General features: G+C 42.9%; 1 protein-coding gene across 8 annotated transcripts in view; it reads right to left on the reverse strand.

The window, feature by feature from the left end:
* The window catches only part of LOC122177504 (protein O-glucosyltransferase 3-like), a 55520-nt gene that overhangs the window by 30117 nt on the left and 9095 nt on the right, over positions 1–16308 (reverse strand). For 3 of the 8 annotated variants that reach the window (XM_042866925.1, XM_042866926.1, XM_042866930.1), the window contains exons 2-5: positions 8847–9004; positions 6538–6682; positions 2071–2119; positions 369–495 (exon numbers count right to left, since the gene is read on the reverse strand). In XM_042866925.1, the coding sequence (XP_042722859.1) occupies positions 369–495; positions 2071–2119; positions 6538–6682; positions 8847–9004 (479 nt within the window). Of the gene's footprint in view, positions 1–368; positions 496–2070; positions 2120–6537; positions 6683–8846; positions 9005–14523; positions 15254–16308 lie in introns of those variants that run through there. The other 5 variants (XM_042866929.1, XM_042866932.1, XM_042866928.1 and 2 more) reach the window with 5 other exon arrangements.

Raw genomic sequence — 16308 nt, forward strand, 5'->3', positions numbered from 1 at the left:
TCAACGGTTCATTATCAAAATCACACGTGCAGGAGACGGGGATAAAATTCTTCTCCCACAACTACATCTACATCTAAAGAAAGCAATAGGGGCTTCAGTCAGACTAAGCAGAGAGAAATATACACAATCAGATGTGATTTTTCTGAACTGATTCTGTACAGGATGACATACAGACTAAGAGGGAAAGGTGACCCATCTTAATGTTTATGTCAGAGCAGACAGACAAAGTCAGCAAAAAGTAGTCACTGCATTAGAAGTAATGAGCCATATCCTTGCAGCCTATGCATTTGCAGAAAATCTCAGAAACTAGTTACCACAGTCACCTCTAGCAAGAATTATATTCTAATAAAGTTAGCACATTCACTCACCACTGAAAAACTCCTTCTCTAGCTGTTCATTCCACTCCTGGGTGCTCTCTTCCATCACTTGATCTTGTTTTACATCAAAAGAATGACCACTTGTATCAGCTGACGTTGGGGCATTACACGTTTCAGTCTGTGAAGAAATGTAAGGCAATGTGATTTTAGTTCTAAGTGTAGGTTCAAATCCCCAGCATCCTGTCACATCACAAAGCACGTCACAAATCACAGAGGCCAGTAAATTCTTTGTGGATCCAAAATTCTTTTTAAGATATGCTATGTCATTAAAATATACAACTAAGGTTCTGTAAAACTGCATCCATTTTCAAGGCTCTTACTCATGCAGAAGATTATCTCACCTGATCCTCATACTGTATTATGTTATGGATACACCAGTTACAAATAACTAGGGGTGCTGTTCACTTATTTCCTTCCACATGCATCCTTTCTGCATCTTTTCACTTACGACTTCCTAAGCGCTTTTTTTGGACCAACACATTTTAAAATTTGCAAGCTGATCTCCCTAAAGAGATTTAATTATTAATTACCACAGTCAATTTTCAGATTGCAGATACTCTCTTTCCACATCTGATCCATTACTCTGTTTAAGTACTACACCAAAACCATTTTGAAAGGCTGTGATAAATGACCTTAGAAGTAGGAAAAATGTTCCCCTGCTCCCCATGGGTCTGAGTCCAGCCTTTGTGCCAAGCTGGAGAGGTTCATGGCCCATCCACAGTTCTCTCAGCTCGTGTTCTCAGGTGAGAATAGTGCAGACAGCTGCTGAACTGCTGCTTTATTTTAGCTGAGGTCCTTCCCCATTTTTTTAATTAAACCCCTTACTACTTTTTAGCTCTCAATATTTGTAATATTTTAGCTGTAATAAACTGTTTATACAATAGTCAGGATTCTATGAATCTTTATGAGGTCTGTCTCCATCACATATTACTAAAGATTATCCCTTTGTTTTTGAAGTCTGAGAGAAGGGTGGTGGCTAATTTACCTCCTCTACACCTTTGATTATATACTGTACACATTTTTAGTCCCCTCTGTGGTTATACCATACAATTGAAGAGGAGGAAAGACATGTTAGTAATACAGGGCAATAAAGTAATTAAAATAACAAATATCATCCTTGGAGGAAATCTGTTTATTGCAACAGAGAACACGTAAATTATGTCACATATAAGTTTGGTTTTTTTCATGCTTGAATTGAGATTGTGCTCATAACTTGGAACATTCAGTCAAAAGATAATTTCCTACTGTCAAAATTCACATTTACACGTGAATTCCATGTGTGGAAATGGGGCAGGAGCAGGCTCTAGCTCAATGCCTACCCATGCCAGCTACTGTTTTCCACTGCTGTGGAATGTACAAATGAAGAACTAAGTCAATAAACTATTTATTCAAAGTGAGTTTTGATATTTTGTACTTTGATTACATCTGGCAAAATATGTGAAGATTTTGGTCTGTGAACTTATTCTTGCAGTTGTTTCACCATTATGAGAGAGCTGAAGCCTGTGGTTTACTGGGTAAGTTCCATTTCATTGCCACCAACAGATTCATAACATGGTTTACTCAGTGTTTAAAACAAGAACTGGGAGAACACTACTTAAACAGGTATTATCCCAACAGCCCAAACAAAGGGCATCAGTATTTGAAAAGCCTGGGATTTAAACACTGCTGAGAATAAAGTCAATCTGCTACTCACCATTGCCATTTCTTCCAGCTTTGGAGCTGTGCTCGCAGAGTCATCGTATCTGTAAGCAGAAAGATTTAAACGTTGGCTTGGGAAAGAAACATGGTATCATTTTACCTGGTAGTAAATAAGCAGCAGTTTCTCTTTAACAACTACCAAGAGGACGGGTAAAAAAAGACTGCTTCATGAAGAACCCACCCCCTGCCAAAAAATCCTGCTGACAAAAAAAGGCTGAGGAAATTTACCATTTGGTTCGGCCTTGTCAGTTTGCAAATGTTCTGGTTGTGAGGCCAAGAATGAACTCAACCTGCTGATAGCTCAGTGCTTCCAACAGCCGCAGTCATGGTTCACATCCAGCATTACAACGGGATACTGCTACTTCTCCAAACAACAGTAAGGTGGTGGGCACCATGAGCAGCTGGAGTTGACTAAATATAAATAGGTAACTGGCTTTTATCTGAATTTCTACTGTGTTTTCTCTTCCATATTTCTCCACATAATGAATCACAGAATCATAAGGGTTGGAAGAATCCTCTGGGGATCACAAGGTCCAACTCACCACTACATCAGCTCTGCCCTGCCAAGGGGGGCACACAGCAGCACATAGGTTTTGGTGCGAACTTGGAACTTGCTCATCCAGAACAGCCCTCATATATCCATTTTAAACATGCTGTCTGAGGACGATGAGGGAACTGACTGCTCCACGTGCCGTGCGGATGGCAGAGCTCACCCAGCAGCACTCATTGCACACTGTGAGCATGCAGCTCTGTGGGCGTACCAGCAGGGAAAGAACCAAAGAAAGAAGAACACTTGACCTCACCGAGTCCATTCTGGTCTTCGAATCCTTGCTTTATGAACAAGCACACCCAGACCCTTCAAAAGCCCCATGAGAAATGGGGTGCAGCTTCTGCTCACTGCCCGCCCTTCCTGGTTGCAGAAACTTTTTTCCCAGGAAGTTCTCGAGAGAAAGTGAAGGAGGGACAGAAGATTCTGCTCATTCCTGTTTGCCTCAAAGCCTTTCTGAACAGCCTTGTTCTTAGGCTTTTAAAACCTCCTCGTGCTCGGGCAGACTGTTTTATTGTGCCTCGGCAGCAAGTAGGAACCGGCTCGTTGGCAGGCTCGCTGCGGCCAAGCCTTCCTCCCCAAGTGCTTTGTCATTTGTTTGCAATGTGCTTGAGGGCAGGGAAGAACAGTTGAAAGGTGTAATTTGTTTTTGCTTCTGTAATTGTGAACTTTAAAACCAAGATTCCTCTCTGCCGTGGGGTTCAGCTGAAACCAATGGAAACAAGGCCGGTGATCTCAGAGGGCTTTGGACCAGACAATCCCAATCTGACAGTCCTCCTTTTTTCTGGAACCCTGAATGTGAACAGCCATTCGTTCAGTGGGGGAACTCTCCCTGTGAATTTACAGAATCAGGACTCAGAGGTGTATGTAACTCTTCCTTTAAAGCAAAATGATGTCAAATATGTTTTAATCCTTCCACCACAAACATGAACTAAACATATTCCAGAATTTTTACAATGATTTCCTGCAGAGCAAGCTCAATGAAAACCTCTGTCTTAGCGACTCACCTTCATTTTAATTCTACGCGTAACAAAAATGTAGAAGCTTGGCCAGCAGCTCCCTCCTTCAGCTTTGCCATGCAGAGCTGCTCCCTGCTCACCCATGCACTGGGCGCAAAGCTCACACGAAGCAGGCCCTTCAGTGAGAACCCTCTGCTGCCAGTCTGCCCTCCCATGCACTGGGCGCAAAGCTCACACGAAGCAGGCCCTTCAGTGAGAACCCTCTGCTGCCAGTCTAGGCAAAAACCCAACTGTCATGTGCACCTCTGGCACTATTCTAAACCCTCCACGTCTTTGTTGTCACTGTTCCTTGAGAAATAACTGGCAGTGCATCCTGCCTTGTGTTCCTCCCCGCCAAGCAACACAGACAAGATGATTTTAATCTCTTCCCCATGTCAATCTCTCCACCTCCTAACCTGCCTCTTCTTTTTTTCTTAGCTTTCAGCCTTTCAAAAATTAGAGTTCTGTTTTCTTCCAGAGAATCGCTGTTTAATTTTAGGAATAGGTAATTCAGTTTCTCTCCTGGTTGAGGCTATTAAGCAATGCTTACATTATTTCTCACACGCACATGCACACACACACTTGTAAACGTTATTCACAATCAGAAAAGGAGTTAAATTCTGCTCAAAAATATTTGCTATCAAAGACCCAACTTCTTACTTTGGAAAAGCAGTTATTTGTTAAACAATTTCACTTACATACATGTATATACATCTACATGTTATTGTAACAGAACATAAGACTAAATGCAGGACTCTAAATGCCACTACTGATAACAGTAATATAAACCCATGAATTGAAATCTGCTGCAAATTGCTGTTTTCACTGCAGCACCTGTCTTCCCCAGGCCATGTCCAAGTTAACAATGCCAGACTGTAATCCATTTTCTTCTGCACTCTTCTCATCAGCGTTACCTGAGATGCCAGCCAAGCAACACACACGTAACTCCAATTTGTTGAAAACACAATTAAATAGCATTTCTTTTCCAGCGTCATTAGCACGTAATAGAAGAAAGCAAGAATGAATTCAAGAACACTGAGCACCCTTGAACCAAATACGATCAAATATTTTGCACCTTCAAACTACAGCTACAAACCTTTCATTAGCATCTTCTGTATCTCCACATAAGCACAGTCATTTCTGCAGCATCCATAACCATTTTCAGACCAAAACACCACCACGGCTGATGACACTGTCTCTCTGACACAAAAAGGACCCTCTCAATGGCACTAAGCTTGCTCAAGCCTCTGCCAGGCAGACTTCTCCACAGGACTGGCACTGCTGCCTGCTGCTGTATTTCTCTGACTCCCTGGAATAACTCTACCTGGCGAGAGGCAGATTATTTCAGCACACTGCCTATGCATCAAGCAAACCACATGCCACGGCAACACCTAGAAGAGGGTGGGGGAAGTTTTCGACAGAGAGGCGTGGCTTGAAAATGTGGCAATCGGCTCAGCTACACGTCAGGACTGACTTGTTTATTTTTCAAGCTGTGTGCTGCAAGAAACCAAAGGCATCCGAATCTAAGATAGGATAGATTTTCTGCAGAATAGCGAGATAAGTATATATTAGAGGAGATGATGCAACGAGCGGGCATGACTTATATTTTTAAGAAACCATTCCAGTGCTTAGCTCCAGCCTAACCCTTTTGCATCAGCACGCTGGCATGAAGAGCTCCAGCTCCCTGAGCCAGGAGCCTGCTGGCACAGCAGGAGGGACTGTGGGCACCCGCAGCCTCGCGCCACGTCCTGGCACACGGGGCGGCCCCTGCCAGGGAAGGAGGAAGGAGCAGGTGACGTGTACAGGTGTCTGCTATAAAACTCTACAAATGTTTTGCGTTTTTTTTCCTATGCTGTGTTGCTATGTAGGAGAACTGTTACCAGTAAACATCCACAAAGCTAACCTTGTTGCCTTTACTCGACCTCTCTTTACTTGCTTTGATCCCACAGTGGCATGCAGCTGTGCTACAAAGCCTGTGCATCCCACTGATCAACATTTCCTGATGCTCTCCTTCCTTGTTTACCAGAGCAGTTCCTTGGCCCAGTGCTGTACCACCCAGGGACCAGTTCAACACCTTCAAACAGTGACAGTCAGCTCTTGGTGCCAAAAATCTCACAGCTTCATACTTGGATATGAAAGCACTACACGAAGTCTGTTCACCCATCTGTCCCAGTTCTGAGCTCAGATTAACCAAGATGTACACAAAAAGAGTAATATTTCATTCGGCTCACGGTGGCACCTGGAGAAAGGGACCACAAAATAAGGAGAAAACAGTCTAACAAGTTTGAGCATAGCCCCCATATCCTTTAAGCAGTGGCTTTAGTCCTGTGGATGTGAGGGGGAAGGATGCTTCTCCCAACCCTGCAGCATCAGCACTTGCCAATGTGCCAGTCCTCGGTCCAACTCCAGTTGAAACTAAAGCCCTGATGAAGCACCAGAGACAAAAGAACCAGGAGCTGCCCTATTTGTCTGAATGGAGTTCCACGCACAGCTTTAAGCTGCCTCTGGGCCAGAAAAGTGGGAACTGCTGCAGCAGGGCTGCCTGGGGCCCATACTCTCTGCACAGTCTGGGAAAGTGATCTTCCCTGTGATGCCACTGCCAGAGGGCACCAGGTCCCTGTCACCATACACCTTGTCCTGCAGAGGAATTAAACAGAATGCAGACATTACATCCAGGGGCTGCAATACGCCCAGAACCTCTATGTAAAGTCTGAACAAAACAGTCAGGAGACTTTAGCTATTACTTGCCACTTAATCCTTATTCTTCCAACACATAGCAGACAATCCCTCATTACATGACCAACTAACATGTCAGCCTTCCTGCAGGAGACAGGAGAATTACTTTTAACCAAGCTTTCTAAGCAAAACACAATTCACATACTTTTAAGACTTTTAGTATGTTTTTATTGTAGCTCACCGTGGTTGCTTCTGAGTCTGGGTTTTCCTTGATTTCCTGAAGGAGAAAAGCCAAGCAAAAGGTGATCTGAACCCCAGGAAGGAACTGGACGTGTTCTTCTGTGCTTGAGGATTTGTGCAGGACGACATTTTGAATTCTTTATGATCTAAAAAATATTATGAAAATTAGAGTGGTTTCAAATTCTTCTTATAAACAGTACTGAAATGCAGACTAAAAGTTAGGTTTTCACAATTTTCTTTTGCTTGCCTCTCATACTAGAAAAATCCAATGTTACTGACATTTATGTATGGGACATATACTGGTTTCTAATGACTAACCAGAAGGCTAAAGGAAAGATAAGCAGGTCTAAAGTTTCAAAAAGTACTGTTGTTTCTGGGTGATATGTGTGAGACAAATGAGGCCGATTTTCAGTAAGCAAACAGCACTCAACCACTTGAAAAGCAGAAACATTTTAAAATAAAGGCAAATGAGACATTTGAAAATGGAGGCACCCACAATCATTAGTCACTTTCCTTTCACTTGTGTAAGAAATTCTAGAGCCCTGAAATGAATTAATGGACTGGAATGTAACTACTTAAGGGGAATTCAGTATTGTGCATTAAACACTTCCTTCTCATGGGATTCCCTGGGCCACTCCAAGGCTCTGGAGTGTGTATTTTCTGCTGTGAATTGCCCATTAGAAACTGCTTTTAAATGCAAGATATCACAGATATTTTCTCTGAAGATCTGGTTTCCTCAGAAAGGTTACAGCCTGATTTCTTCAACCGCAGCAAGCCACTGCTGATAAACCCAGTGTGCCTGGAAGAGCCATCCACGGCAAGGAGAGGAGAAGTACAACTCACAGGTTAGGGAAAGAAACCACAGCATCTGCTGCTGAAATGTATCACAAGAATCTGAAGGACATAAGGAAATAAAGCACTGCATCTCTTTTTTTTCCCCATTTGAAACATCTTGTCTTTCAGAAAATACAACAGCCTGAAAATGGCTTATCCAATGAACACAGGAGAAAGCAAAAACAGAAACGGGAGCAAAGTGTCACCAATAGAAACAGCAAGAGGCAGTGTTTTGGACTTAGTTCAAAATGAAGCAAATAATGCATGCCATGTGCCATGTGACTTAAATCCTGTGTGTAAGCTTTCACTTCAGTGACAATCACTGTGTATGCTGGGGATTCCTTTGCCCCTTCAGAGCCTAACCCTGTGGCATTGCTGGACTGAAAAATGACATCAGGAGAGTCCTACCAGCATTCTGCCACAAGTAGAATGGTCTAGGGATGTAGGCAGAGCAAGACTGCAGGTAGCAGAACCTACTGTTAAACTGATAAGGATGCAAATACCAGAGAATCCTTTGAGACACACAGCCCCTTCTTCAGGTCTGAAATAGAAACAGCAGCTTTCAAAGTCAAAGATCAGGGGAGAACAATCAGGCACAGCTTGGTTAGCCAATGCAGCAATCAGACCACCTCCGAAAGAGAAAACCAGATAGATGTGGTCTAAGAGAGATGCCGAGAGCTCGACAGGCAGGAAAGAAGAGAGGTCTGTCCTGCGGAAGGCTGTAGTTTCAGCAAAATGTTGAGAACTTCACCTTTCATTTGAAATACTTCTCTCCATATGATTCTACTTGCTATGAGGTTTAGTGCAGAATGTGCAAAAAAGTGAACGCATTGAAAGCATACATTATGCATGAAAACCATCTGGAGGGAAGATGAAAAAGATGGTACAGATGCCATGATTGGTAAAGATACCATGAGTTTTATGCATGTCCGTTTTGGATGGGCAACAGCAGCCGTGACATGAGATCTCTGGCTCTTCCTTCTCAGTCAGCCCAGCTGTCCAGGCTGTGCCACCCATCCTGGTAACCAGCATGGCATGCCCTGAGTCCAGTGATACCAGAAAAGTCCCTGCCAGTACAGCCACACCTCCCAACCCAGTCCAGATTACCTACTTCCACATGTCATTTAGGTGTTTCTGATTTCCTTAAGAAAACCAGGGAAGGCTGAAACAGATTTTGTATGAAGCAAATATTACTACTTCAACTGGGAAACCACCACTAAATTTACTGTAATAACAGCAACACTGGGATGAGAGTATCAGGGTTTTCTTTTATGACTCACATCTCTACCTTAGATTCTCTAAGAATCTGCTTACAAAAACATTCATTTTGAAAGATGTGTTTTTGGCAAAACTTTGATGGGAGAAGAAACTCAGTACAACGTCAGAAACTCCTTAACTGCTAAATTCTGAAATGCTGAAGACATTATTTTGGTGCCCATTATGATATAGATAAGGAACTGGGAAAATGCAGCTTACTGCTCTTTTTGCTGTTCCTTAGCTGATGCTCTAGTGGTGGTTTTAGCATTGTATTGACATCAATGTTATTCTGGAATTTTTTTCTTTGTATTTCTTCAAACCATTCTCCAGTCACTCCTTGCAGCCCTGCTTCAGATTTCTTTTTCTCCAGGAGTTTTCTAGAAAGGGAAAACAAAATAAAAAATTTCTTTTAAACCTGCTTTACACATTGCAGACACATGATTAAGAATTCTTCCCATGGTTCATTTCTGTACTTGCAGTATATTTCTCCCTATAACATGTCTGAAAAGAGACACAGAGTGACATGATGCATTCACAGCAACCACACGGAAGACTTCAGTGGGACTAGAATGCTCCTGCTTACCAATCAGACTGTGACTGGCTAAACTGGACTGCTCATATGCCTGCATTATTCTCTGCCTCCAAGTGCATCCTTCTTCCTTGTAAAACAGGGTAATAATTCATAAGCATTATAAAACTAATTGCAAGTAAGATTAGGTCCATGCAATAATTGAATTAAAATGAATAATACTGTAACAAAGCAATTCTTATAACATTTATTCAGTCATTTAAGCAAAAGCATTAAGGAGATAATTCTGATTTTCCTGAGCAAACTCGATGAGGCCCTGGCAGTGGGTGCCTATATGTACTTTTTCTGTAAAGGAGAACAGCAAATACTAAGTTCAGCTAATAGGTATTCATGCAACATGTCCAACGAGTTAGTCACATTTTCCCCTTCCCGTGCTGCACTGTGACTCTGCCTGTGTTGTATATGCATGCAAGCAGCTAATGATGGCTGTGGATGCTCTACAAACAGACAGGAGAAGAAGCTACACACACGTGGCTACAAACGAAGAAGCTGTTTAGGAGCAGGCTCAGTTTTTATACCAGGAGATCACAGGACTGCATTGCTTATCTGGACATAAAAGAATAACGCACACTTGCAAAGAAATCTGGATAGTGCAACTTGCTTGTTTTCAAACAGCATTACACAAGTGCCTGAAGTACAAATGCAAATGTGGCAAATCCACACCCAATGTTTTCTGATGGCAGCAGGGCAGAACATTGTGCACAGCCTGAAGATGTAATGCCAATGTTCTACCACGGTGCTCATGTCAATCCTCCACCTTAACCTGTGGTAAAACCCATGTCCAGGAACATGCATTATCCAGTTATCAATTTACATAAAAACCCTCCTTCTCTCTCGGAGACAACACTGCTTCATGAAACAAACTGAAAATTAAAGGTCTCGCCTGGAAACGGATGTGCATCCATCTGGAGCTGATACAGAGCTCTGTCCATTCCAGCACCTACTGCTCATCCGTTGGCCTCTGAAGGATTGGAGGGCAGGACAGAGACATTTTTGCTAAGTGAGTATTTCCCCTGAAGAAGACCAACAGGCACAGGCACAAGTGCTTGACATTTCAAATAAATTTATTACAAAGGCAAAGATGTTAATCATCACCGACACTGCTGCACTGTGGGAATGATTCAGCGCGGTGAACGCCATCTGCAGCATGGAAAACAGCTCGCACTAATAGGAACCAGGAGGAGGAGATGAACAAAGTGCTCTCCCGTGCCAACTGCATGACATCACCCACGCAGCCTTAGCAGAGGGGATCTGGGACCTGAGGAGTAGCAGAAACGCTCGGAGCCAGGCATGAGGTATGCAGGGAGCGGCCGCAGCCGGAGCAAGCGCCTGGAGAGCGTGTGGGGCTGGTCTGCTGAGGTCCCAAAGGTGGAGACCATCTCCTACATCCAACCCCTCCTACAGCTCTTTACAGCAGCCAGAACTCACTGTTCCCCTTTCCAAGGCAAGAGGCTACAAAATGATGTACAGAAGTGTGTCTCTGTGCAGGCAGAAGGGTGACACGGCGCTTAGCAGTGACACCTGATGGCAGCAGCCCCGAGTGCACCCAGCTCCCTGCATCAGCCTCCTTCCCATGCCATTGTCCCAGGAGAGCTCTCCAGCTCTTACATCATTTCTATAGGTACCCATTCCAGATGGAAGGAAGAACATCAAAAAACTCACTTACTCTAGCATCCATCATATCAGGCACTGAATGAATGTGCCTACCACCAAAAAATATAATAGATGTTTTGCACAAAGTCTGCCATTAACATTTAAACTCTGTAAAATCTTTACTGGCACAGGTTTGGCACTGTCTGTATTCATCACCTGTGCACATGCTGCTTTTGAAAGCCACTGTCATCACCAGCTCATGAAATAAACCCTTGAAATTGCCTGTGCACGGTATTTACACACAGATGCACACCCACATATGGAACCCTATATATAACATATATATATATATATGTATACTGTATATATATATACAGTTATGAGAGTACAGAATAGTATTAGTGTATGTGTAATTGGAGTATCGTGCGACTATTAAACACTTCTCGTTTGCACTGACTCCCAGCCAAACCACACCGTTGCACCCTGTACCTGCTCTGCCAGGTCTGCACGCCCCTCGTGGCCACGAACTACCAGGGAAGCCCGTCTGGAGGAGCAATTACAGCAGGAGATGGTATCTGCAGTCAAAATTGCAATGAACTTGCCTGTGAGGCAGTGCTATTGTTACTTGGATTGCACATTACATACTGAGACGCTGTGCCATAGGTGTGCCAGAACACCTAAGCGCCCTCTGCATCAAATGCATTAACCCTGCTTTCCTGTCTGCTCCTTCCTTCTGTCTGTCCTTCCCCTCCTTTCACACAGAACCACTTCCTCCTGGTAGAGGGCATCCTGCAAGGCCGGCAGCACCACTGGAAAGCTGCCACAGGGATTAAAGGCAGCTCCCATCCCAGGTGACATCCAGGAGCCCGTGCCACAAACCACAGCAGGCAGCAATCCAACATGAGCTCAGCGGCTGCACCTCTCTAACTTTTCCCATCAATGAGCCTACGCAACATCTGAACCAATGAGACACTCGAGAGCAATTGCTCCACAGTGTTTTTCAAAACATCTCTTCCTTCTTGGCTTAAGTGTGTCCCAGTGTTTCTTATGCAGACTTCTCTAGAGAAAAGTTAACCTACATGGGTGCATGCATCAGCCTTCTGTGTGCGTTATCATGAACGCTGTCAAACGAGCTGCAGCCGTCCTGCCACTCCCTGTTAGGATAATAAGTTGCTGTCATTGCTGCTGTAAGAGGAAAGGTTTTTTTCTCTACCATCCTCATGCTGGACATTGAGTAAAAGACAAATGGGTAAGGCAGTGAAACTGGACTGCCAAATAGGACATTTGGGGACATTTCTGCTGTTTGCAGTGGCAATTCAATCCCACTTTTGCCAAAGCAGAAGTTTTTGGTTTGAGCAGAAGCAGGATTTGTCCCCAGCGACTCTTCCCAGACACTCCAGGAGAGGGCAAAGCTGAGGCAGTCACCAAGCAGCAGAACCACATGCACTGGATTGCCAAAGCACCAGGGTTTGTTCCCCAGATCCGAGTCCTCAGTCTGGGAAGACAAAGCTGAAAGGGCTGCACATAAAACCAGGGCCAGAAGGACGAGCTAGCAATACAGCAGGACAGCTTATCTGCAAACCAGTCACCTAAATCAACTCGAGTCTTTATTTATATTCTTCACTTTGCCAGTGAGAAAAAGCTAAGTTGTAAAGAACAGGGCCAGAAGCAGCAGCTACCTCCCAGTGTTTTGCTTCAACTTCCCACCTTCCCACTGGTGTAGGCATTAAATCCACATGGCTGAGCTCACATCTTTACCATTTATATTCTCAGTCAAAGTTCTAGACAGCTATGGCTGTTATCACAGCCCTGGATAGCTCTAAAATGGGTATGCAAGAATATTTTCTTATTTACAGCTCCTTTTAATGTCCTAAAAATATCATCTGAAGGCATACCTTAAACCTGTAGTACTAGAAAGTATTAGTAGAAAGAAGTATTACCAACAACATCAAAGACTACCAGAGCTGAAATAACTACAAGAAACAAAACAATTATCCACCATTTCACATATCATAGCAAAGAACTCCAACATTCTGTTTCCAAGGTGCCAAAGAAGCTTCAGTATCAGGTTAATCCTGCCAGGAAGAGAAATAAGCACAGAGAGCCCAGATGTTCTTTCCTAATGCGTCACACAGACACTAGGCCTATTCTCTAAGGCAGACTTCTTTCTCTGTAGCCTGTGCATTTTTTTTTCTCTCATCAAAGCAACCTTTTGTTTGTTTTTCTTTCTTACTGCTATTTGGCTAATGGCTGTGAAGCAAATAGTCACTGTTATTATATGTAAAAGAAGTACATGAATCAGAGAGGAAAACTGACTCCAATGTTTTGGTTGCGCACATGACAAGACGGTGGAGAAAGATCTAACTGAAGAGCCACTTGTTCTTTCCAGTGCCCTTTATGTGTGCAGAATTAAGCACTCCTGGAAAAATCAAGGCCTTCTCTGTTTGGATTAACAAAATGCTACTGGCAATAACTGGCAATAATGCCTGAATTTAACTCAGGCTGATGCAAATCAACCAGTTAGGTTGTATTTTCTCTTCCCACAAATACTTGCTTTCTTCATACTTTTCATTTTCATTACTGCTGCTGCTGTTGCTTACTATGCATTGGTTTTACAACCTATTAACACAATAAGTTGCCTTCAAAAGTCATATTTGTCCGAGCTTCCGACCAATAAAACTAAACATAAGGAAGGGCAATGAGTAGTAGCCACAACAAGGAAGATCGAAGAGTGCCCCGGTTCAGCACTTTGCCCAACCGTAACCCAAATATCACCAAATGCAATGGACCGACTTTCACCGCCTTCAGCAGCTGCTGGAGTCACCTAGTGGTGACACTGCAGGATGGAGAGGAGGAACTGCACATACCGAGCAAGGTTCACCTTAAGGACAGGGGAAAGCTTTCACAGTCCGGCACTGAACTATGCGAGTATGTTCTCAATCCCACTTAGGCTGATGGCAGCTTATAATTATCCTTAAATATTTAGATGCTGAAAATGTGCAATACCAAGTGAAGGAAGTGGGGAGAGAGTAAAAAGGCAATTTATCTTTGTAGTTTTTCCTCCCAGGCTGTGCATTTTATGAGGAAGAAGTCCCATAGACACAAACATACCACTTGGATACCCACCCTCTATAGTACCTTTTCAAGCTGCAAGTAGGGTTAGCTAAGCAGATAGATGCAAACAGCAGATGTCATTTTGTCCCCAGAGCAATTAATTGACAACGGACACCAGAGCCATACATTATATCTGGTTATATGTGCCATGGATGCAGACAGGGAATACATGTGTTAAAGGCAGGGCACTTTTTGTGCCCTTACTAAAGCCTCACCCTGTTTGCTCATGGGACAATCCTTCTACTCCCACCTCTCTCCTACTTATTAAAAAGCAGAAAAATATAAAACGTGACCCAGGAATTTTCTTTAATACGTAGAAATGTTTGTAAAATTCCTGCAACACTTCACGAAGTTTCAGAACTCTCAGAAGGAAGGAATAGTCAGCAGCACTGATTACACTCAACCCACAAAGACAGGGAGGCTATCAGCAAGCACAGTCATTACCATCACACTCTTCCTGTGTGCTGAATACTTCTTTCCACTCTGCAATTCACAACGTCTTTTGTGTGGTCATTTTTTTTAACTCAAGCCACACTGTACATAGGCTAGAAGTTCTGCTTTTTTCCCCAAAGTGCTAATTTATTACATGAAACTACACACAATGAATATACTGCAGACTTCTTTTCTAGCTGCTGTTCTCCTTCACCAAATCCGATGCTCCATTTCCACCTCCAGCTTCCGTCCCCAGGGCAAGAACACAGAATGGCACCTTTAAAGAAAAACAAAAACAAACAAACAAACAAAAAAAAAACAGCAAAAAAAACCATCCACAAAACCTTTACAGGTGCTGCAGTTACAGGGTTACGTCTGTTCCCCTGCTCACCACAAACCTTCTCTCTGCTCTGGCAGCTCAGGAATCAGAAGATCTCAACTAACACTCTAAAATCAGGAGCTCAATGACTATCTTCATAACATGAAGCTTCTAAAGCACAGAGCACTGCTAATTGAGATCACAGGAGCTGAGGGTGTAACAAACTGTAACAAAGCTTCAAACATTGCTTTTAACAATAAACCATTATTTCAGCAGCTGCCCCAGGTTTATAGTGAAAATATTACTTCAGCCCTATTGGAACAAACAGAAAAGGCTGTAACTATATATATATTCATTGAGTATATAAATACTTAGAATATAAAAGCCTTCAGTCCTTTAGGCAGTTGGTCAACAAGAGTGAATGAGGTCAAATACCACCGTAATGCCACAGCCATCAGTAGGGCTCCATTCTCTGTTGGGCTGATTCTCTGCTATTTCCTCTACATGAAGAGCAGAACAGTGGGAAGCTCCAAGCTGAGAACATTTTACAGATGACTTACAGTGTCTGTGAATGAGGTCCAGATCAGATGGGCAAGGTAAAGCATTACTTTAATATGTTGCCAGCACTCACAATCTACCTGCCAATATTATGTGGTAATAACAAAACAAATTCATGATGCAACGGAAAGGAAGGCTACCCATCATTCTTTAAAGTGTGCCACATAGCTTCTGAATTGTAGTAATTAATATCTCTAACGAGATGACTTCATTAATAGGAATTTCCATTAGCATTAATAGATGCTAATAGGTGCAATGGGTATAATTCTCCATGCAAAGTTTCTGATTTGATAGTAGGGATAGATGAAGTCTCAAAGACATTATGTAACAGAAGTACGTTTTGGGCTCATGAATTTCTGTCCTGGAAGCCTTACACAGAAATCTGGATGAATACCATGTGTCCCACATATGTAGTGAAACTTAGACCTTTGAACTGTATCAGTACATTTATCAGTGCACACAGTCAGGTCAGAGGGGCTCACTCGTGTCTGGAAATCTGAGACAAATCTGCTTGAAGAGATAACACCAAGACTGGAAGGGTAGTAGGGGTGGGAGGCTGGGAATCAGGTTTTTTTAGGTGTCCCAGTTTAATTTGAGGGTAATGATTAACAGTCAGCCTATTTACTCTTCCAGGGCAGAGCTGCCAGTTGATTGCAGGACCTTTTACAAATATTGATATCATGCTTAGAGACAGCCATCTCTGCAAGTAATTTATAGCTCAGCTATAAATTTAAACTGCCTTACAAAGACATACAATGTAAATGCTGTTCTTTGTGTTACTGCATTACTTTCTTCATTCAAAACCTTTCCTTGTTAACAATACAAGAGAAAATAAGGCAAAAGAAACAGGCCAGATGAGAATGCTGAATAATGGAACTTGGTTCCAAAGACAAAGGTTCCACCTATGCGAACAAATTTCTGGACAATGGACCTGGACAGGTCTATACAATTTGGAGACTACAGATCTAATCATAGAATCATCAAGGTTGGAAAAGACCTCTAAGATCGTCCAGTCCAATTGTTCACCTACCAGCAACATTTCCCACTAAACCATGTCCCTCAATACAACATCTAAA

The sequence above is a fragment of the Lagopus leucura genome, unplaced genomic scaffold (assembly GCF_019238085.1).
Source record: "Lagopus leucura isolate 7727_CA_CO unplaced genomic scaffold, USGS_WTPT01 Super-Scaffold_100001, whole genome shotgun sequence".
NCBI lineage: Eukaryota > Metazoa > Chordata > Aves > Galliformes > Phasianidae > Lagopus > Lagopus leucura.